The sequence below is a fragment of the Leucoraja erinacea genome, chromosome 1 (genome assembly GCF_028641065.1).
Source record: "Leucoraja erinacea ecotype New England chromosome 1, Leri_hhj_1, whole genome shotgun sequence".
Lineage (NCBI taxonomy): Eukaryota > Metazoa > Chordata > Chondrichthyes > Rajiformes > Rajidae > Leucoraja > Leucoraja erinaceus.
The window spans coordinates 145,819,600-145,842,122 of NC_073377.1; the positions used below are offsets into that span (position 1 = coordinate 145,819,600).

The 22,523-nt window shown below is 42.0% G+C and overlaps 1 protein-coding gene across 1 annotated transcript; it reads right to left on the minus strand.

The window, feature by feature from the left end:
- Positions 1–2,392: 2,392 nt before the first annotated feature.
- Positions 2,393–20,926, minus strand: LOC129697434 (E3 ubiquitin-protein ligase TRIM63-like). The gene is made up of 7 exons (XM_055636031.1): positions 20,062–20,926; positions 17,110–17,196; positions 16,096–16,329; positions 12,402–12,424; positions 5,684–5,838; positions 2,606–2,709; positions 2,393–2,458 (listed from the first exon to the last, which is right to left on the minus strand). Exons 1-7 carry the CDS (start codon positions 20,602–20,604, stop codon positions 2,393–2,395), a joined length of 1,212 nt encoding a protein of 403 aa, XP_055492006.1. The 5' UTR covers positions 20,605–20,926.
- Between the last annotated feature and the right edge of the window lie 1,597 nt (positions 20,927–22,523).

The window sequence follows — 22,523 nt, forward strand, 5'->3', positions numbered from 1 at the left end:
GTTAATCCAGCACTTTATTTTGTACACCAGCATCTGCAGTTCCTTGTTTCTACCAAATCTGGGGACGAGTTTATTCAGTATTATGGTGTTGAAAGCTGGGCTGTAGTCAATGTCATCCTATAGTTCAGATGCTCCTGGGCTGAATGGAGTGTAAAATAGATGGTGTTCTCCGTAGATCTATTTTTCCTATGTGCTAATTGCAGGGGTTCTAGATTGGGGGCGAAGATTGGAGGAAATGTGGGCCATTCCCAAACTTTCAAAAGAACTTCATTATGGTCTATGCTGGAGCTACTGGCAATAGGCATTGAGACACAAATGCTGGAGTAACTCTGCAGGACAGGCAGCTTCTCTGGAGAGAAGGAATGGGTGATGTTTCAGGTCGAGACCCTTCTTCAGACTGAGACAGGTTACTTTATTTTTCTTGGGGACTGGAATAACAGAATTTCCCTGAAGCTGATGAGACTGTTGAAGTGAGAGGTTGAAGATGTCGGCAATGAGTGTGGCCAGTTGATTGGTGCACGATTTTAGAAACATCCAAGGTATTCCATGCAGACCAGCCACTTTGAGAGTTTACCCTCACGTAAGCAGAACTTCCCCCACTATGATGTATGGACAGAACCAGCGGGGGATGGGGGAAAGAAATGCACCAATGTGAAACTTGGTTTGCCTTGGCAAAACAAGCTTAAAAGGCAGTTTCATTCAATAGAGATGCGCCTTTGCCAAAGATCGGCCAATTTCAGTTTGTAGCCCTTGGTGGTATTCTGGCTCCGCCACTCGCCTGGCATCTGCTTGATTGAATTGAACCTCCAGCTTGTTACAGAAGTCTCTCATGCCATTAAGCGTAACATTGGAGGTCATAAATGCCTTCATATACAGTGAGGGCTTGTACATCATGATATCCTTGAAACTAGACCACAGAGAATTAACCTTCCTGAGGGTTTTTAGTTAGGACAGACATAATTGCCTTTGCCAGAAGACAGTATTCAATGCATTTCTTGATGAACTGCCTGATGACTGAGCACTGACCACTGCATCCAGCCTGAATATGGTCCAGTCTATCTCTAGGCAGACCTGAAGGGGAGGCTACCTCAGATCACCACTGTATAACATTCTTTGTTGGTGCCATGTATTTCAGTCTCTCTCTGTAAGATCAGAAGTGAAAGGAGTAGAAATTAGGCCATTCGGCCCATCGAGTCTGCCATTCAATCATGGCTGACCCATCTCTCCCTCCTAACCCCATTCTCCTGCCTTCTCCACATAACCTTTGACACCTGTACTAATCAAGCTGGCATCTAATCAACCTGAGAGGGCTACTATCTCAGGAGAGTTGATGACCAAGTATAATTCATCCAATGCCCACCTTGGGGTAGCATACAGAATACCGACAAGATGGTGGAGGCGAATTCCCTTGGCAGATAAATAGACAGTATTTTAGAAACAGGTACTCCAGATCAGAAGAAAGACTGGATAGACTCGGCTTGTACTCACTAGAATTTAGGAGATTGAGGGGGGATCTTAGAGAAACTTACAAAATTCTTAAGGGGTTGGACAGGCTAGATGCAGGAAGATTGTTCCCGATGTTGGGGAAGTCCAGGACAAGGGGTCACAGTTTGAGGATAGAGGGGAAATCCTATAGGACCGAGATGAGAAAAACATTTTTCACACAGAGAGTGGTGAATCTCTGGAACTCTCTGCCACAGAAGGTAGTTGAGGCCAGTTCATTTGGCTATATTTAAGAGGGAGTTAGATGTGGCCCTTGTGGCTAAAGGGATCAGGGGGTATGGAGAGAAGGCAGGTACAGGATACTGAGTTAGGATGAACAGCCATGATCATATTGTATGGTGGTGCAGGCTCGAAGGGTCGAATGGCCTACTCCTGCACCTATTTTCTATGTTTCTATCAGGAAAGCAGGATTGAACTAGGATGGTCATGTAAGTACACCATGAGTACTGACCAAATACAAATGAGAAACAAACCCATCCACATTTGCATCCATGTAGTAGACTACTTCATCCCAATAAATCTGATACATTCTCCCATGACATTAGCCATGTACAGATATATTGTGTGTTCTTATGAAAGCTTATACACAGATATAGGCAGAAGCACCAAGGATCGGCAAACAAAGAATTCAAAAGATCTCCGTTGACTTTAAAGTGCATCTGTCAATCCTAAAGTATAAATATTGCAAAAGCATGCTTTCCATTCACTACCCAAGCCCAAACCTAACCTCTAATTCTGAGCGAGACAAAGATGAAGAAAAACTAAAGCTTCGAGAGTGTTAGAGAACCTTTTTCACATGGGAGCTGCTGTTATTAGGTGGCTGATAGATAAAATGCTTCTGTGAAATTTTAAACCATACCAACTTACCTCTAGACTCATGCCCTGATATTCATCTTTTGAAGTATACACCAATAACGATCTCGTGGCCTTCAAGATTGTCATAGATTATTTCTGGCTGAAAGACGTTTTTTTTTAAAGTTAAAGAATGTTTCAAAGTTTACCTTAATTCTTTTTCTTGCACAATAGAATTTTTCTTTAATTACTGCTAGTAATCTTGATTGTGTACTTTTAAGAATATACTGAATTCTTTTAACTAACTTACAGAAAATTCTGCTCCTTCACAACCCTTGGGTTGTTTCCACATTTTCAAGGGAGTTTTAAATCGATACCCTTGTTTGACCTTCTTATTTGTGACGTTGTCAGCATCTGTGGGTAAACAAAATTAATTTACATAACTCCAAGTTATTCCAAGTGAACCTTCAGAGTTGCTGAACGTTAGTTGTACTTGAGTAAGAATTGCACCACAGAGTATTACTACAAGGAAGAATTTCATTGATCTATCTGGAACATATGACAACAAAACACTCTTGACTCTTGGCCTAGCTATACTCCCAGGCCTGCAAAATGCTACTTGAAAATGTAATTCATGTAATAATTTTATTAAAATAAATGTCTGCAACACCAATTTGGGTGTTTTCAGCAAAGTTACTAACCAACCCATCAACATTCAAAGGAAATAGGGGTGACAGAGTGGTGCGGATAGTGGAGGTGCTTCCACACAGAACAGGTTCGATCCAGGCCTCAAGTTCTGTCTGTGTGGAGTTTGAGCCTGTGACATGGTGTGTGCCAGTGCCAGTCAGAGCAGACAGGAGACGCAGAGGGGCGTGAGACCTGTTATTTTGGATTGTTTCCTTATTGATAGTTGATAGTTTATCTGCATTTTACATATGCGTGCTTTAATAAATAGTTACTTGTGCTCCCCAACATGTGCTTCCTCCATTCAGTGATCCAAATCTTTGCATATATTTTATAAAAATCTCCAAACGAAACAATTTTTTTTCTGAGAAAGGATGGCAGAGTGGTACAGTAAATTGTTCCGCTGCCTCACAGTCATAAGGTCACAAGTGGTGAGTAGAATTAGGACATTCAGCCCATCAAGTCTACGCTGCCATTCAATCATGGCTGATCTATCTCTCCCTTCTAACCCCATTCGCCTGCCTTCTCCCCGGCAACCCCGATTCAAGTCAAGTCAAGTCAAGTTTATTTGTCACATACACATACGAGATGTGCAGTGAAATGAAAGTGGCAATGCTCGCGGACTTTTGTGCAAAAGACAAACAACAAAACAACCAAACAAATTATAAACACAATCATAACACACATATTTTTTTAACATAATAAATAATGGAAGGAAAAACGTTCAGTAGAGTTAGTCCCTGGTGAGATAGGCGTTTACAGTCCGAATTGCCTCTGGGAAGAAACTACATCAAGAAGATTCTTCCTACATCTGTGATGGAGAGCTCTAGCTAGTGCTCAAGCTTCCTTCCACATCCAAAGATGTGCTGTTTGGTTGTTTCAGTGGCAACTATAAATTGCCCATTATACAAGTGGGCGGCAAAAGAGTTAGAATTAGGCAGAATTTTATATGCAAAGTGAGTGGGAAGTGGGAAACAGTGAGCAAATTAACTGCGGTGTGTGAGCTGGCATATACTGAATGAGCTGCTACAATGCAGGGAAATTATGGGAAATTATTGCCTTCAAACACAAGTTCAGCCCCTAGTCACCATGTGTTCACCAACAGCTGCAGTGAATATTCAGTTAATAGCATTTATTTCCCCCCCCCCCCCCCCCCCCATCTACTAAAGCAGCTATCAAACCCAAAGATACTTAGGGTTGGAAAGTCTTTGCCAATTTTGGTTTATATTAGGGAGGCAGTGATATCCTTGGGCCATCTCATGTCATCCATTCAATAGTCCCAGGGACTACAGTACTAATGATTTCCATGGTTAAATACAATTACAATTCTTTCTATGATGCCTCGAGGCACATCTGCATCAGTCAGTCCAAATGCATCGAGCAAATCACGGATGCATTATGCACTAAAGCAGATCAATTTTTTTGTTTGTTTACTACAAAATGTCAAATGGTCAGAAGAGATAGTATTAGGCCATTCGGCCGATCAAGTCTACTTCGCCATTCAATCGCGGCTGATCTATCTATCTTCCCCTCTTAACCCCATTCTCCTGCCTTCGCCCCAAAACCTCTGACATCTGTACTAATCAAGAATCTATCTATCTCTGCCTCAAAAATATTCACTGACTTGGCCTCGACAACCGTCAGCAGCAAATAATTCCAGATTCGCCACCCTCTGACTAAAGAAATTTCTCATCTCCTTCCTAAAAGAACGTCCTTTAAATCTGGGGCTATGACCTCTTGTCCTAAACTCTCCCACTAGTAGAAACATCCTCTCCACATCCAATCGATGCAAGACGAGATAATGTAATTATCTCTTTCAACAAAAAAAAAAATCAAGCAATGCAATTCTCCCAACTTGGGAATTAAACCTGGGAATTCAGAATCACTGGTTTTAAACAGTTGAATGTCATGGTGAACTGTCAAGCTTTGTAAATGTGAGCCACAATTCTCTAATTTTAAAATAGTTAGTGAAAAACATAGTTGACCCTGGACATAAGCTCTGCGATGCGATTTCTGCATGACCCATTGCTAGAATGTATATGCTGATGTGTCGGCATCTACAAGGATTTATAAAATAGACGGGCATCAAAAAGCAAATCAGATGCATAGGTCAGAGTTTGAGAGATTAAATTAGCTGGAGCTCAACAATAACCTCTAACTTCAGACAGTATCAACAGGGATTAAAGAAGAAATAAGAAAGACTGAAGATAAGGTGCAAAACAGTGCAGTAAAATGCACAATTTGGGGATAATGAAAATGATACCACAAATATCGGAATCCTCCACACTCTCTCCCTTTCCCCCAACCCATGCATTCCCCTCACCTAATCAGCTAAACCTTTATCCCATTGCTCCCCTTGCCTTCATTTCCTCCTGCATTTGGACATCGTGAGTTTTTGAGACGAGAATCAGCAGCAGGGAGATTTAGAAGGTGCCCAAAAACAATTGTGAAATTCAACACTATTCAATGTCACCTTAAAAACATCCATGCAAACTTAAATTAAATTATGTTTCAATATGCAATTATATTAAATGCTGATTAAATGACAGCCCTAACTCCTTAGCATGGCCTTTTAAGTGAGTGTTGTCTCCCATGTAAAATATAATACATTTTTCAGTTGAGCATATAGTGTGTTGATTCCAAAGTGAACAAAAATTCAGATGACATTTTTATTTTAAAATCAAAACAAACGCAAATGTCTCACCCAAGGCACAAGTAGGTTCTGACGTATCTTCGGCAAACTGAAGTGCAGAGATGCTATCCAAAATTGGCTTTATGTGAAGCTGACTGGGCTGCAGACATGCCGATTCATTATCCTTTTTCATGGTAGGGAGGACAATGGCTAGGTTGCTCCTCACTCTTTGCAAGAAAAATACAATAACAGTTATAATAGGAAAACAAAATGCTGCATCCCTAAGTTAAATTTAAAAAGTACCTAAAAGTGATTGGCCTGTAAACTGATTACCATCGTGAGCTCAAGTCTCGGGAGAGACCGTATATGTCAGGAGCTCCAACGACGCAGAGGTTCAACCAGCCCCGACCCACGGTTCGATCGCCGGCGCGGGGAGCTGACATCTCCCCGATGCAGGAGCTGATCGCCCCGATGCAGAGGGCCCGACCGCCGGCTACGGGAGTCAAGATCGTCCCGTCAACGGAGGGCTAGAGGCCCCCGACCGTGGGAGAACAATGAAGCAAAGAGATTTGAACTTTTTTTCGACTTCCAGCACAGTGAGGAATGAGGAGGAGTCACTGTAGTGGATGTTTATGTTGAAATATGTTTTGTGTGTTCCGTTGCTTTTCATTTGTATGACTGACTCGGCAAATGAGATTCCTCGTATGTTGCAAAACATATTGGCTAATAAAGTATTATTGTGATTGTGAAAGAGCCAGATTGTGTGCTACTCACTTCTACATCAATTTGTTTTTAATATTCAGATGACATTGAAAAATGTGGATACTTTATGAAAGTTGCACAAATCTGTAGTTTTGTGTCATGCCCTGTATGTGTTCAATGCTCTAACAGAGGACTCCAGAGGTGCCCAATAGTTTTCATTAGTAGATACTGCTATATTTAAAAAATACTTTTTCCTATATGAATTGCATACACATTTAAGCATAAAAAGGACAAAATAACAACTTGGAGTAATACAGTGTTAATATACGATCATTCCATTTTTTTCTCATCCACTTCATACTTCGACTTGAATAAAACACCCACACTCCTTACAGAATTACAATCAGTTATCATGCTACGACAAGATTTAGGACTAGCATAGGTGTATGAAAAGAAAATTGTGTTTCACCAATTTATGGCCTTCTTGCAGGATAAATTGTAGAAAAAGTGTTTACAGCACAATTAGATATTAGGAAAGCTTTGTTAAAGGACCCATACAGAAAGTTGGTCAACAAGGTTCCTGTATATAAAATTGAGATTAATACACTGACATGCATCCAGAATGGGTAAATAGGCAGATAACAGGTGAGATTAGTCTCTCAGGCTGGCAGCTTGTGAATAGTGGTGAGATATTCTAATTATATAAACCTATTTTGGATCATGCGCAGGAAGGAGGATATAGAGGTTTCTGGGGATACAAAAAAAATGAAAAGAGTGGGTGAGAAATTGTAGTTTGCATACAATATGGACAAATGTGAAGTCATCCCTCTTGATGCACAAAACAAAAGTGGTGAATGGGTCGGATTGGGAGACAGTGATTCAAAGCAAACATACCGATGAAGCAAGCGATTAGAAAGGCAAATGGTATCATGGCCTTAATTAAAGATTTTGTGTACAGGAACAAATGTGTTTCATTGAAATTATACACAGCCTCGGTAAGCCTGTATTTTTTACAATACCGATCCCTGCACTTAAAGAAAGGATATGGGTGAGTGGGCAAATGTTTGGCAGATGCAGTATAATGTGGATAAATGTGAGGTTATCCATTTTGGTGGCAAAAACAGGAAAGCAGACTATTATCTAAATGGTGGCCGATTGGGAAAGGGGGAGATGCAGCGAGACCTGGGGGTCATGGTACACCAGTCATTGAAGGTAGGCATGCAGGTGCAGCAGGCAGTAAAGAAAGCGAATGGTATGTTAGCTTTCATTGCAAAATGATTTGAGTATAGGAGCAGAGAGGTTCTACTGCAGTTGTACGGGGTCTTGGTGAGACCACACCTGACGTATTGCGTACAGTTTTGGTCTCCAAATCTGAGGAAGGACATTATTGCCATAGAGGGAGTACAGAGAAGGTTCACCAGACTGATTCCTGGGATGTCAGGACTGTCTTATGAAGAAAAGACTGGATAGACTTGGTTTATACTCTCTAGAATTTAGGAGATTGAGAGGGGATCTTATAGAAACTTACAAAATTCTTAAGGGGTTGGACAGGCTAGATGCAGGAAGATTGTTCCCGATGTTAGGGAAGTCCAGGACAAGGGGTCACAGCTTAAGGATAAAGGGGAAATCCTTTAAAACCGAGATGAGAAGAACTTTTTTTCACGCAGAGAGAGTGGTGAATCTCTGGAACTCTCTGCCACAGAGGGTAGTTGAGGCCAGTTCATTGGCTATATTTAAGAGGGAGTTAGATGTGGCCCTTGTGGCTAAGGGGATCAGGGAGTATGGAGAGAAGGCAGGTACGGGATACTGAGTTGGATGATCAGCCATGATCATATTGAATGTCGGTGCAGGCTCGAAGGGCCGAATGGCCTACTCCTGCACCTATTGTCTATGTTTCTATGTTTCTATGATATACAGTGCCCTCCTTAATGTTTGGGACAAAGACCCATCATTTATTTATTTGCCTCTGTATTCCACTATTTGAGATTTATAATAGAAATTTTCATCATCATCAGATTTTATTAAAGGCTATTTTTATACATTTTGGTTTCACCATGTAGAAATTACAGCTATGTTTATACATAGTCCCCCCATTTCAGGGCACAATAATGTTTGGGACACATGGCTTCACAGGCATTTAAAATTGCTGAGGTGTGTTTAATTGCCTCCTTAATGCAGGTATAAGAGAGCTCTCAGCACCTAGACTTTCCTCCAGTCTTTCCATCACTTTTGGAAACTTTATTGCTGTTTATCAACACGAGGACCAAAGTTGTGCCAATGAAAGTCAAAGAAGCTATTATGAGACGGAGAAACAAGAATAAAACTATTACAGACATCAGCCAAACCTTAGGCTTTCCAAAATCAACTGTTTGGAACATCATTAAGAAGAAAGAGAGCACTGGTGACCCTAATTATTGCAAAGGGAATGGCAGGCCAAGGAAGACCTCCACAGCTGATGACAGAAACATTCTCTCTATATTAAAGAAAAATCCCCAAACACCTGTCTGACAGATCAGAAACACTCTTCAGGAGTCAGGTGTGAATTTGTCTGGGTCACTGCAGCCAAATCCACTGCAGAAGACTTCAAGAACAGAAATACAGAGGCTACATTGCAAGTTGCAAAAACCACTGGCTAACTGTAAAAATAGGATGGCCAGGTTACAGTTTGCCAAGAAGTACTTAAAAGAGCAACCACAGTTCTGGAAAAAGGTCTTGTGGACAGATGAGGCGAAGATTAACGTATATCAGAGTGATGGCAAGAGCAAAGTATGGAGGAGAGAAGGAACTGCCCAAGATCCAAAGCACACCACCTCATCTGAGAAACATGGTGGTGGGGGTGTTATGGCCTGGACATGTATGGCTGCTGACGGTACTGGCTCACTTATCTTCATTGATGATACAACTGCTGATGGTAGTAGCTTAATGAGTTCTGAAGTGTATAGACACATCCTATCTGCTCAAGTTCAAACAAATGCCTCAAAACCCATTGGCTGGTGGTTCATTCTACAGCAAGACAATAAACCCAAACATTCTGCTAAAGCAACAAATGAGTTTTTCAAAGCTAAAAAATGATCAATTCTTGAGTGGCCAAGTCAATCGCCCAATCTGAACCCAATTGAGCATGCCTTTTATATGTTAAAGAGAAAACTGAAGGGGACTAGCCCCCAAAACAAGCATAAGCTAAAGATGGCTGCAATACAGGCCGGGCAGAGCATCACCAGAGAAGACACCCAGCAACTGGTGATGCCCATGAATCGCAGACTTCAAGCAATCAATGCAAGCAAAGGATATGTAACAAAATACTAAACAGGACTACTTTCATTTACATGACATTGCTGTGTCTCAAACATTATGGTGCCCTAAAATGGAGGGGCTATGTATAAACACTGCTGTAATTTCTACATGGTGAAACCAAAATGTATAAAAATGACCTTTATTAAAATCTGACAATGTGCTCATTAACCATATGTGATTTTTTTTTTCTATTATAAATCTCAAATTGTGGAGTACAGAGGCAAATAAATAAATGACGGGTCTTTGTCCCAAACATTATGGAGGGCACTGTATTTACAATTAAGGGGGTTTAATGAAAATTCAACAGATTGATAGTTGTTTGAGATTAAACATGTATTCTTTAGCATTTAGAGGTAAACATGTATTTTTTTTAACATTTAGAGGAATGATGGGTCATCTCACTCAAATTCACAACATTCTAGACACAGGGAGGATGTTTCTCCTGGTCGAGGAATTTAGATTCAGCAGTAATTCCCTCAGAATAAATGGTAGGCTATTTGATACCGAGGTGAGATTTCTCCATTCAGAGTAGTGAATCTCTAGAATTCTCTATTCAAAAAGGATGTCAGTCATTTTGTTCATTCCAAGCAGAGATCAATAGATTTCTGGATATTAAAGTAATTAAGGGAAATGGGTAATAAAGCAGGAAAGCGGAGCTGAGGTAGAAGGCCAGCTGGAGAGCTGTGAGGTTTATAGTCATCCACTGGGTCTCTCCCCCCCCCCCCCCCCCCCCAAGGTAAGGGAAGCAAGAACTAGAGAGAACTAGACTAAATGGGACCCGATGGGTCCCAGCATCACACGGGAGGGCTGGGCCCCCAACGCAATATTCCATCTCTCCACCAATTACAATATTGGGAGCCAGTGGGGGGGGGGGGGCTTTCTGGAGCGCTAATATGGATGTTGTGGGCGGAAGGGACTGGTTTCCAGAGGGCTGGTATGGAAATTGTTGGCCGAATGGATTCTTGGGCTGGCGGCTCAGTCACTCAAGCCTGTTGTGCTGGCAGCTCACTCACGGCTGGTGGGCTGGCAGTTAACTCAAGGCTATTCCTTGAAATTCCATTTCAAGCAGGGTGCAAGGCCACCAAATTCAAGTGCAGTTTCTTACCACTTGAAGCAGGGTGCAAGGCCACCAAAGACAGTGAGTCGTGACCTCTCCCTCCTCCATCTTGCAGAGACTGAGCCACGCCCACACTTCTAGGTTTTATAGTCCCTCCCCCTCCCACCAGAAGGGGCGTGGCCTTCATGGCGTGATTGACAGGAGAGAGAATCTCAACATTTTTTAAACACAAATAACTCGATGGGAAAAATCCTCGGCACCTGATGAGCGGAGGGTGACTCAGAGTAAGATGGCCAAAAATCACGGCCGTATGTGGTAGCGTTTTTTCTAAAATCAATACAAAGCGCAAACAGGAAGTGGTCAAGATTAGACTTTTAATTATATAGAAGGCAAGGCAACTTTAATTAGACAACACAGCTTTAGCATTTCCAAACCAAAGGCAACAAAGCTTTGCAATTTCCAAACCAAAGGCACACAGCTTTAGCATTTCCAAACCAAAGGCACACAGCTTTAGCATTTCCAAACCAAAGGCAACACAGCTTTAGCATTTCCAAACTATATTTTCAAACCACATTAAGGGCACTGACAGGTCAGTAAAACCATTCACAGTTTAGTAGACATGTGTTCAGTGTTATTCACAGCTCAGACTGAGAGACGTGACCCTCTCGCTCCCCCATCTTGCAGAGACTGACTGAGGCACTCAACACTTCCGAGTTTTAAAGTCTCTCCGGAAGAGGCTTGGCCTTCAGGAGAGAGAATCTCAACATTTTTAAAACACTAATAACTCTTATTTTTCATCGGTGGGAAAAATCCTCTTGTCCTGCGCACCGGAGGACTGTGAGTTAGATGGCCAAAACACACAGCCATAAGTGGCAGCGTTTTTTCTAAAATCATTATACAGAACAACAGGAAGTGGTCTAGATCAGACTTTTAGTAATATAGATAAATAGGTTTAAGGTGAGAACAAACACACACACACATGCACACACAGCCAGATGAATTAGTTGAGATAAGCACATTAAAATAAAAAAAATATCTGCACGGGTACATGGATACAAAAGGTTTAGAGGGATAAGGGCCAAATAGGGACAAACTAGTTTAGATGGGGCATCTTGATCCGCATAGGTGTAAGACTATGAGTCCTCGTGTGTAGAGACCAAATATTGAAGCAGCATGCTGTTTTCACGCAGTAAAGATGCTTCTCAGGAATGTAAGCCATTAAAAACATCAGAACTGAGCCAAAGGACATGACAATAGAAGAGGCAAGGTACATTTTAAGGAGCATCTTAAAAGAGGGAACAATTCAGAAAATTCAAGCATTTTTGGCTCTACATACTGAAGGACAAACAACTGACGCCAAGTCAATTAGAGATGCACAAATGACCAGAATTAATGAACATAGCTTTCTGCCAGGGTTACTGATGAGATGTTAAAATAAAACAGAGAACAATAAAATCAAAGCAAGTCAGGCAACATTAAAGGAAAGAAAAGGCGTCAATGCTTCAAGTATGTGACTGTCCTTAGAGAGGTGGATTCTGATGAAAGATCACGGATATCAAACATTGATCGTCTTTCTTTCCGCAAATGCTGCCTGATCTGTTCAGTTGTTCTAGCATTCTGTGTTTTTTAATCTCGAAATGTTCTGATTCTCAAAGTTTTTAATATAGAAAGGGATTAAAAAGTGTAATTAATTCAAGAAAGGCCCTTCCAATAACCCAAACAGTATTTTTAAGTTACCTTTCATTTAAGTCACAAGCCACCTGAAATTTAAAAGAAAGAATGCATTAGGAATAGATAAACAGATGAAATAGATTTATACCCATTACATTTATTGCAAAGAATGAAAGCCTGCCACATATCAAGAGCAGTATAATATACCAACATGCTGTATGAAGTATTACTTTTTAGATCTGAGTCTACTCCAGTTCAGATTAAGGCCTGTAATTCTGGGTCATTTAGTACAAAATGTGTGTGGACCAACAGGCTGGAGTTTTTGCAGACATCTTCAACCTCTCATTACTGAGGTCTGAATTTCCCACCTGCTTTAAGAGGTCATCAATAATACTGGTGCCCATGAAGAGGAAGGCAACACGTCTCAATGACTACCGACCGGCGGCATTAACCTCCATGCTGATGATGTGCTAGGAGAGGTTGGATATAGCGCATATCAACTCCTACCTCAGCAAGTACCTGTGCCCACTACAACTTGATTACCACCACAATAGATCAAGGAGGGGATGCAATCTTGTGGCTCTCCACACTGCTCATGACCAAATGGACAATAAGAACGCATGCATCCGCTGCTTTAGATGTCAGATCATCTATATCGGTGAGACCAAGCAGAGGTTGGGCGATCATTTCGCCGAACACCTCCGCTCGGTCAGCAATAACCAACCTGACCTCCTGTTGGCTCAGCACTTCAACTCCCCATCTCACTCCATATCGGACCTCTCTGTCCTGGGCCTCCTCCATGGCCGAGCGAGCAACACCGGAAATTGGAGGAACAACACCTCATATTCCGCTTGGGGAGTCTGCATCCTGGGGGCATGAACATTGTATTCTCCCAATTTTGTTAGTCCTTGCTGTCTCCTCCCCTTCCTCAGCCCTCCTGCTGTCTCCTCCTATCCCCCAGCCTTCGGGCTCCTCCTCCTTTTTCTTTTCTTCTCCCCGCCCCCCATCAGTCTGAAGAAGGGTTTCGGCCCGAAACGTTGCCGATTTCCTTCGCTCCATAGATGCTGCTGCACCTGCTGAGTTTCTCCAGCTTTATTGTGTACCTTCGATTTTCCAGCATCTGCAGTTCCTTCTTAAACACATACATCAGGCTGGTTGTCGACTACAGTCTACAGGCATTCAACACCATCATCCCTTCCAAACTTGGAACTGGGTCTCTGTGCATCCCTGGATCCTTGACGTCCTCATCAACAGAGCACAAATCGATAAGAGTTAGCAACAGCTCTTCTTCCTTAATGACCATCAGCACAGGGGCACCTCAGGCTGTGTGCTCGGTCCTACTCACTCTACACACATGACTGTGTAGGCAAACAGTTCCAATTACATCTTTATCATCGTTGGACAATTTACGGGTAATGACGAGTTAGATTATATGGGGGGGAAAGAGATTAATCTTCTGATTGAATGGTGCCAGCATTCTTGCTCCAATGCCAGCAAAATCACGAAGTTGATTAGGATGGGGAAGGCCAATGATCCATTAACCTGCTTCGTCGATTGGGTCGGAGATGGAGAGAATCAACAATTTCAAGTTCTCGGGTGTGTACTTTTCTGAAGATCAGTCCTGGAACCAGCACATTGATGCAATCATAAAGAAAGGTCATCTACGCCTTTACTTCTTTAGAAGACCGAAGAGATTTGGTATATCGAAGAACAATCTATAGGTGTACAGTAGAGAATGTATCGCCTGGTTGTATCACGGCCTTGTTCAGCAACTCGAACACCCAGGAATGAAGGAGATGGCAAAAAGTGGTGAACTCTACCCAATGCATCATGGGTTCAGACCTCCCCACCATTGAAGGGATTATATAAAATGCTCAAAAAGGCAGACAGCATCATTAAGGACCCACACCACCCTGTCCACACACTCACTTCACTCCATCGGGAAGAATGTATAAGAGTCACGACCTCCAGGTTTAGGAACAGCTTCTTCCCAACAACCCTCAAGCTCTCGAATACTACAAACACTATTGATGTGGGCCAAATCTCAAACAATGATGAGATGGCGTGCAGGAATGAGATAGAGAGCTCAGTAACGTGTCAATACAACCCCCCCCCCCCCCCCCCCCCCCCCCCCCACAAATGTCAGCAAGAGCCTGTGCTTGCTCTTTCAAAGTACTACCCAATAAGTCCTATTCTGCCGCCCATTCAAATATGCCATCGGATTTTGTATTTGTGTTTTAAGTTCCTTAACCACAAAACAAATGGAGGAGTTCAGTTATGCAGTTACCCTTTGCAGTTGTACAACGTTGTTCAATCTGTAGAGGTGATCCCGAGCATTAATTCACCTCCCCATTTCTTTTCTCTCTCATCGCTCCTACACTCTCCAGTGAGGCACAACACAAGCTTGAAGAACAGCACTTTACAGACTTGGTACAATACTGAATTCAATAAGTTTAGATAACAACCGGCCAGTTCTGTTGCAAGGTTGTTCATCTGTAATATTGATTCAATTTTACTCTTTGCACAGACACTGACAGATCTGCTGGGCATTTTCTGTATTAAACTTTTGGTTTCAGTTCTCTGCAAAAGACAGATTGGAAATCAAAACTTAAAACGTCCCATTGTTTTCTCCCTTCCTTAATCTATTTATATGTGAAATAATTGCAATTTAACCAACAATGAGATTGTAATTTTAACCTAACCACTTGATTATTCCAATTCAATCTCCCACTACCTGGTAATCTGAACAAGCTACCACAAATGACGAATCTTAGCAGTAGATTTTTACAAATCAGCAGAGTCTAAGGTTCCCAAATCTAGTTTGGGGTCAAGGAAAGAGCGTTCACGTCACAGCCCTGTTTCCACCAATCTTTCCACCACCACGCACAAGAAGCGCAAGAAGCAATTGTATGCAGATGCCGCGAAGTGTGTTTAGCTCTGGCTGAACAATTTCTAATCTTGTGATGTGGACTCGGTAAGAAGAAATCTAGTTTTGAGAAAAAGTTTCTATTTTGCATGAATAAACGATAGGAAGAGCAAAGACCATTGTGTATGTTTAGACAAGGTTTAGGCTGCGGAGGACACAAATAGGCCCCGACCTCGGGTAATCACAGAGGAAGAGGACTGAACTTTCTGATGCCTTTCCGCACAGTGAAACATTTTGATTCTGTTGTGGGGGGGGACGTTCATGTTGAATTTTACAATGTGTTTTGTCATTTTTCTTTATTTTAAATTTTTCTATGGATGTATGGAAACTTAATTATTTCTTCTATGTAAAGCACTTTGGTTTCAACATGAGTTGATTTAAACGTGCTATATAAATAACATTTACTTACTTACAATGACTTACTTACAATGCAGTGTCTCCATTTGCCCACCTTAATTCTGTGACCTTTCAACTTTAGCAAGCATAAACTTTCTTTGAACTAAACAGTTTTTCAAAGAAGAATCCACTTTCTTGCATGTTAAAATTTCCAACTACAATTACAACTACAGAATAATCTTGAGGGAAAAAAAAAATCAGATTAATCATGCTTTATGCATGTACTACATTCACTTTTTGAGCATAGTCTCCTAAGTTCTTTCATCTAACATATAATACTACACAATGCAGTCTATGTTTCTTTTGTGGAAAATTGGAATTATAGATTTATTAGACACGAATCTGACTGTTAGTATCAATAGGTCGGTGGCAAATTCATTAACAATAGCGAGGTTTATTGGGATGGTCGTTAAATGTTGTCCTTGAAAAGACTCTTACCTTGAGAAAAGTTACAGGATTGCATTCATTCACCAATATTTCACAATCCTTCAGGTACTTCTCAATGGTGTCTTTCTGTGTCTGTTTTCTTGCAAGGCAAGCTTTACGTTCCTTTTTCTTGCATTCGATCTCCTTTTCAATCTTATCCAAAAACTGCTTTTTTTTCTGTACTAATTTCTCTGAAATCTCTTCAAATTTGCTCGCAATAACTTCTTTTTCATACTCCAGCATTAGCTAGATAAATAATATGAATCAGTAGGTCAGTAATGCATTCAGGCAATGGGTTATAAATTGTGCAATGTACTGAGGATTCCTGAATACATCAATAGGAAATTAAAAACATTTAAGAAATAAATAATGTTGCTCTGGTTTGGGTCATTATCCATATTTAATCCCCGCATTATCTTCTAAAAACATTTGAAGGCAACACCCAAGTTGAAGTAACGGCTGTAGGAAGGAACTGCAGATGCTGGTTTACACCAAAGATAGACCGAAAATGCTGGAGTAACTTAGCAGGACAGGCAGCATCTTTGGAATGGGTGACGTTTCGGGTCTGAAGAAAGGTCTCGACCCAAAACCACCCATTCCTTCTTTCCAGAGATGCTGCCTGTCTCACCGAGTTACTCCAGCATATTGTGTCTATCTTTGAAGTATGGGCTGCATTATCTCCACGACTTTATATCAATAACCAAGAGGAATCTGGAGATCGTGTCCATTTTGACCTTGGAAGTCATCTCTATTTAATATCTGTCCAGAACATACAAATATATTTTGCAAAGGTTTGTGATCAGCATTCAGGAGAATAGGATATGAATGAGAAGGCTAATAATTAAAACCTGTTGCAGAAGATGTACAAAAAAAGATTTTTTTGCATGCGAATCACTTAATGTAAAATAACTGACGTACCAAGCATCGCAAATGATGGGAGTGCTTGGGTTGTTGCAGAGAACTACCACTGGCACAATAACACAGAGGCAAGGGAAGGACATTTACTAAGCGTCATGCAGTTCTCACCTCTCTATCCGAAGGGACATCTGCAACTTCAACCTTCAATTTCTCATTCAACTGCCTCAGTTCTCTCATGTTGTTGAAGTAATCAAGCTGGAAAAAAAAGGTCAGATATATCCATTCCGCTAATATAAATCACAGATCTAATGATTTACTTACATCAATTTGTTGGTCAAAATCTGAAAACATTCGACTAAACACATATTACTGCAACATACTTGTTTTATCTGCCACTGCTATTTGTTCCAATCTTTCCCCCAAAATATAGTACAACCTGTTGGACTGAATGTTGAACACAAACAGGTCATCTTATTTCTAGATCCTGACAGATCCATATTGGTCACAATTTCCTTGGCCAACAACAATCTATCAACAATTATTTTTAAACTGCAGACAGAAATATGAAATAAAAACAGAAAATGCTTAAAGTATTCATCAACTTTGGAGAGAAAAGCAGACATTACTTGGATATGAAATATGTTGACAGACCTTGGCCCCCAAATATGCTGACAGACCTATTAGGTATTTCCATCTTTTTATATTTATATTTAAAAAATCTATCAATTTAGTTTGAAGTTGTTTTTGTCAAAGTTCCATGACAATTTTTTTTGACAATGACAATTGCCCACATCGCAAGATAAATAAAAAAGGAAAAGCCCAAGGGGTCCAATGAGTGGTAAAATAGACTCAGTGATAAAAAGACGGCAATTGTTTTCAATTAGTGGTAAAATATACAAATATACCCAAGCGTTTCTGTGGTTGGAGGGTTATTCCCAACGTTCCAAATGTCAAGTGCTTTGTTTTTTTTTGTAAAACAACAATGATTTAGACTTACTTGCACATGGGTAGTACATAGAAGTTTAAAAATCATATCGTTGAGTGAACAGTAAAGTTTTAGACTTCAGGGTCCGATAAATGGCAATTGGAATTTAATCCAGAGAAGTGTGGCATTGCATTTGGAGAGCTTCATTGAGGCCAAGGGAAATGGGAAAATTGCTACAAATACAGGATCCTTGGAGTAAATATTCACTAATCCTTGAAAGACAGGGGGACAAATTTATAATGCATTCGAATGAAGCAATTATCCTTTATTAACCAAGTCATACAGTTGAAGGGCAAGCTGGAACACGAGCTTGACCATAGCTCGAGTACCATATATAGTTCACTGCTTAACAGGAAAGGTGCAATGGCACTGAGTTGGGGGGGGGGGGGGGGGGGGGGGGGGGAAAGGAACATTTATTTAGAGTTGATAGGATTGGAAAACTGCGGCTATGACAAATTACGCTTATTTTCTTTGGGGGGGGGGGGAATTTGAGGTGTTCAATAGGTACATGGAGAGTAAATAGAAGTTACTGTTCTCCCTTAGAGGGATACAAAATCAACAGGCTTTGATTAAAGTAAGTGGTTAAAGAGATAAAACTTTATTTTCCAAGAAGTTAGTGGAGACCTGGAAGGATGGCAAAAACCCTCATCACATTTAAACAGTAATTGGATTTGTACTGTAAGTCTTAATGATTCACTACAAGAAACATGGGTTGGCTAATAGGGAAGTATTGGGTCAAACAATTTATTTGAAATGTAAGATGATATCCTTCCTTCCAGATACACTCACTGGAGACATAAAATGCTGACATTTCAAACCCGTTTATAAGATTCACTCGATACCTGCCGTTTTCAGGGGATAGCTACATTCAAAGCACCTCTAACATTCAACATTATCTTATGGTACATTGAGGGCCTGTAAAACAAAATGCTGACACCCAGGCAAATAAGGATATAGGAGTGCAGATGGCCAAAGGAATGTCTTAAAAGTGGAAAGAGGCAAAAATTTGGAAAAAATAACTTCCAGCGTCTTCAGCCTTAGCGGGGGATGGCTTCGGGACAAATTCATGTGACTTTTATCAAATTATAAAAGGTCATTAACAATGTCGTCTGGGGAGGATTCGATATAACCCGAGTACATCGTTGCATAACTTTTGTGTAGGAAGGAACTGCAGATGCTGGTTTAAACCGGATAGACACAAAATGCTGGAGTAACTCAGTTGGATAGGTAACATCTCTGGAGAGAAGGAATAGAAACATAGAAAAATAGGTGCAGGAGTAGGCCATTCGGCCCTTCGTGCCAGCACCATCATTCAAAATGATCATGGCTGATAATCTAAAATCAGTACCCTTGTCCTGCTTACCCCCCCCCCCCCCTGCATTCCCTTGATTCCTTTAGCACCTAAAAGCTAAATCTAACTTTCTCTTGAAAACATCCAGTTAATCCACTGCCGTCTGTGCAAGAGAATTCCAGATTCACAACTATGGGTGAAGAGGTTTTTCCTCATCTCAGTCTTAAATGGCCTACCCCTTATTCTTCAGCTGTGACCCCCCCCCCGGTTTCTGGACTCCCCTAACATCAGAAACATTTGTCCTGCATTTAGTCTGTCCAACCTTTTAAGAGTCAGAGTGATACAGTGTTGAAACAAGCCCTTCGGCCCAACTTGCCCACACCGGCCAACAATGTCCCAGCTGCACTAGTCCCACTTGCCTGCGCTTGGTCCATATCCCTCCAAACCTGTCTCAATCCATGTATTTGTCGTGACTGTCTCTTAAATGCTGGGATAGCGAGTCCCAGCCTCAACTACCTCCTCTGGCAGCTTGTTCCATACACCCACCCACCACCCTTTGTGTGAAGAGTTTTATATGTTTCTATAAGATCCCCTTATCTTTCTAAATTCCAGTGAATACAAGCCCAGTCGGGGTACCCATTTTTTCATCCTATACCAACAGCTGACATTTCGGGTCTGAAGAAGAGTTTCGACCCAAAACGTCACCTACAAGATACAACGTGTTCCTCTCTCCAGACATGCTGTGTCTGTCCCGCTTGAGTTATTCCAACTGTTTGTAGTCCAATCGTTGCATAATGGTGCGTATATGTATCCCCCCGCCCCTGGGTCCCGCAGGACAGAATACCTTTTCCTCCTGGTAGATCATGTCGACCAGGTTGACGGAGTGAAAGACGCCGCGGTGGTGCTCGGACACGCACTGGCCGCAAGCCGCCTGTTTGCAGACCTTGCAGAAGAGCTGCAGGCTCCGGGGCGGGTGCCGCTCGCACAAGGCTCGCCCGTCGCTCGAGCTCCCGGCTCCCGGGCCCGCGTTCTCTTCTAGCTCCTCCGCTCTGCAGCCACCGGCCGCCGACTGCTGCTGCTGCTGCTGCTGCAGGCACCTGAACAGCTTCACCACCTCGGCCAGCGTGGTGTTGCCCGGCAGGTTGACGGCGCCTTCGGCGATGAAGTTGCTCTTTCTGCACAGGGGGCACTCGAGCTGGCTGTTCCTCCAGATGTTGTTGTTGCTGCTACTGCTGCAGATGCCCAGGCCAAACCCCCCGGAACTACTGAACGACTTGGTGACACATTCCAAGATGCACTTCTTGCAAAAATTGTGCGAGCACACTGGCAGAGTGGTGGGATTCTCAAACACCGACAAGCAAACCGCACAGGTCAGGCTGGCCTCCATTTCAAATTAAAAAACCTCTTCCTCCCTCTTTCCCTCACTCCCTCCCTCACACTCTTTCTCTCTCTTTCTTTCTCTCTCTCCCTCCCTCCCTCTGACTTTTTTCTAACCAAAGGAACTGTGGCACACTAACTAGCTAACTAGCTAGGAAACGAAAGTGAGACTCTCAGTCGCTGGGTTGGTGGTCAGGCGTTTGCAGGATGTCCCGCCTTCAACGCACTCACTCCCTGTCACTCGACGTGTCACAAAGTCAACAGGAAATGCAAACCCATCTGCAAGGAGGTGCTTGGTTTTTGTAGTGGTCAAAATCATTTATTATTCAACGTCCAGGCTTGAGCGAATAAAAATTTAAAAGAATACAAATAAAACCAGAAAATACTCAGGTGAGACAGCATCTGTGGAAGAGTTAGACTTTCAAGTTGGACACCCTATTATCAGAGAACACTTCATATTCCCAAATATGTTGCCTGACTTGCTGAATGTCTCCAACATGTTCAGTTTGTTTTTTGCCTCGGCGTTCACTGTCTGCAACTCAGGGTCTCCCACTAGATTTTGTTTGAGAAAGTAGTTGCATAGGTCTCGAGAATCACAGAATCGTGGAGATGAAAGGCACGCACGTGTATGCATTGATAAATAACTTTCAAAGCGAATCAAGTATTTTAGCAGGTACACAAAATTGCTGGAGAAACTCAGCGGGTGCAGCAGCATCTATGGAGCGAAGAAAATAGGCGACGTTTCGGGCCGAAACCCTTCTTCAGACTGATGGGGGGTGGGGGGAGAAGGAAGGAAAAAGGGAGGAGGAGGAGCCCGAGGTCGGGGGGATGGGAGGAGTATTTTAGCTCCGTTTATAGGGTGATTTCACGAAAGGTCATTGGAGCGTAGATCCGCACCCACGTGACCGAAAATCTCAAGTGGAGGACATGCTAAACATCCGGTACATGTTAGTGGATGGGAAAACACGCACTTTCGGGAATTATCGCGTTTGCTCGCTAAATTTCATCAAAAGTAAGGCAACTTACTTTTGATGAAATTGAGCAAGCAAACGCGATAATTCCCGATATTCTGGACCTTTAAATCTCCACGGCAAATGTCCGCTGTTCACTTCTGCTGGATTGGCACCTTCAGCTCCCTCTTGTGACCTTTAGTGAAATCACCCTATTGTCTGGTTTACCATAAAGAAAATGCTAATTTAGATTCTTGCTTAATCCAAGTAGAATTTCTGCCTTGATAACCTTTGCAGAGAATCAATTGCAGAATCCCATCAGTACATTCAACTGGGCAGAATGGCCCTTGGTTGCCTGAATCTGATGCTTAGCTTGGGGGCAGGTGCTCTATTCTGTTTGATTCTGGTCTTGGTGGTTTAGAATCATAGAAAATAGGTGCAGGAGTAGGCCCTTCGAGCCAGCACTGCCATTCAATATGATCATGGCTGATCATCCAATATCACTACCCCATCTGTGCTTTTTCCCCAATAACCTTTGATTCCATTAGCCATAAGAGCTAAGTCTAACCCTCTCTTGAAAACATCCAGTGAATTGGCCTCCACTGCCTTCAAAGGCAGAGAATTCCACAGATTCATAACTCTCTGAATGAAAAGTGTTTTTCTCATCTCAGTTCTTAATGGCCTACCCCTTATTCTTAAACTGTGACCCCCTGGTTCTGGATTCCCCCAACATCGGGAACATTTTCCCTCCATCTAGCCTGTCCAATCCCTTAAGAATTTTATGTTTCTATAAGATCCATCTGAGTGGCTTGCCAGGATATTTGAGAAGATAGTTAAGTGTCAACCATATTGCTGCAGTATGGAAGTATTGAAATCCAGTGTACACCATTTCAACATTCAGTGTCACAATGTGGCCTCTACACTGGAGAAACATGTGCAGGAAAGAACTGCAGATGCTAGTTTAAATCAAAGTAGACAG

Bases quoted from the DNA above. Each gene is read 5' to 3' on its own strand.
- LOC129697434 (XM_055636031.1), bottom strand. From the start codon at position 20,604: ATGGAGGCCAGCCTGACCTGTGCGGTTTGCTTGTCGGTGTTTGAGAAT. The intron at 12,425-16,095 runs GTAAGAGTCTTT...TTTAAATTTCAG, and splicing joins ATCCTGTAACTTTTCTCAAG to GTGGCTTGTGACTTAAATGA. The intron at 2,710-5,683 runs GTGAGACATTTG...GTTTACCCACAG, and splicing joins AGAACCTACTTGTGCCTTGG to ATGCTGACAACGTCACAAAT.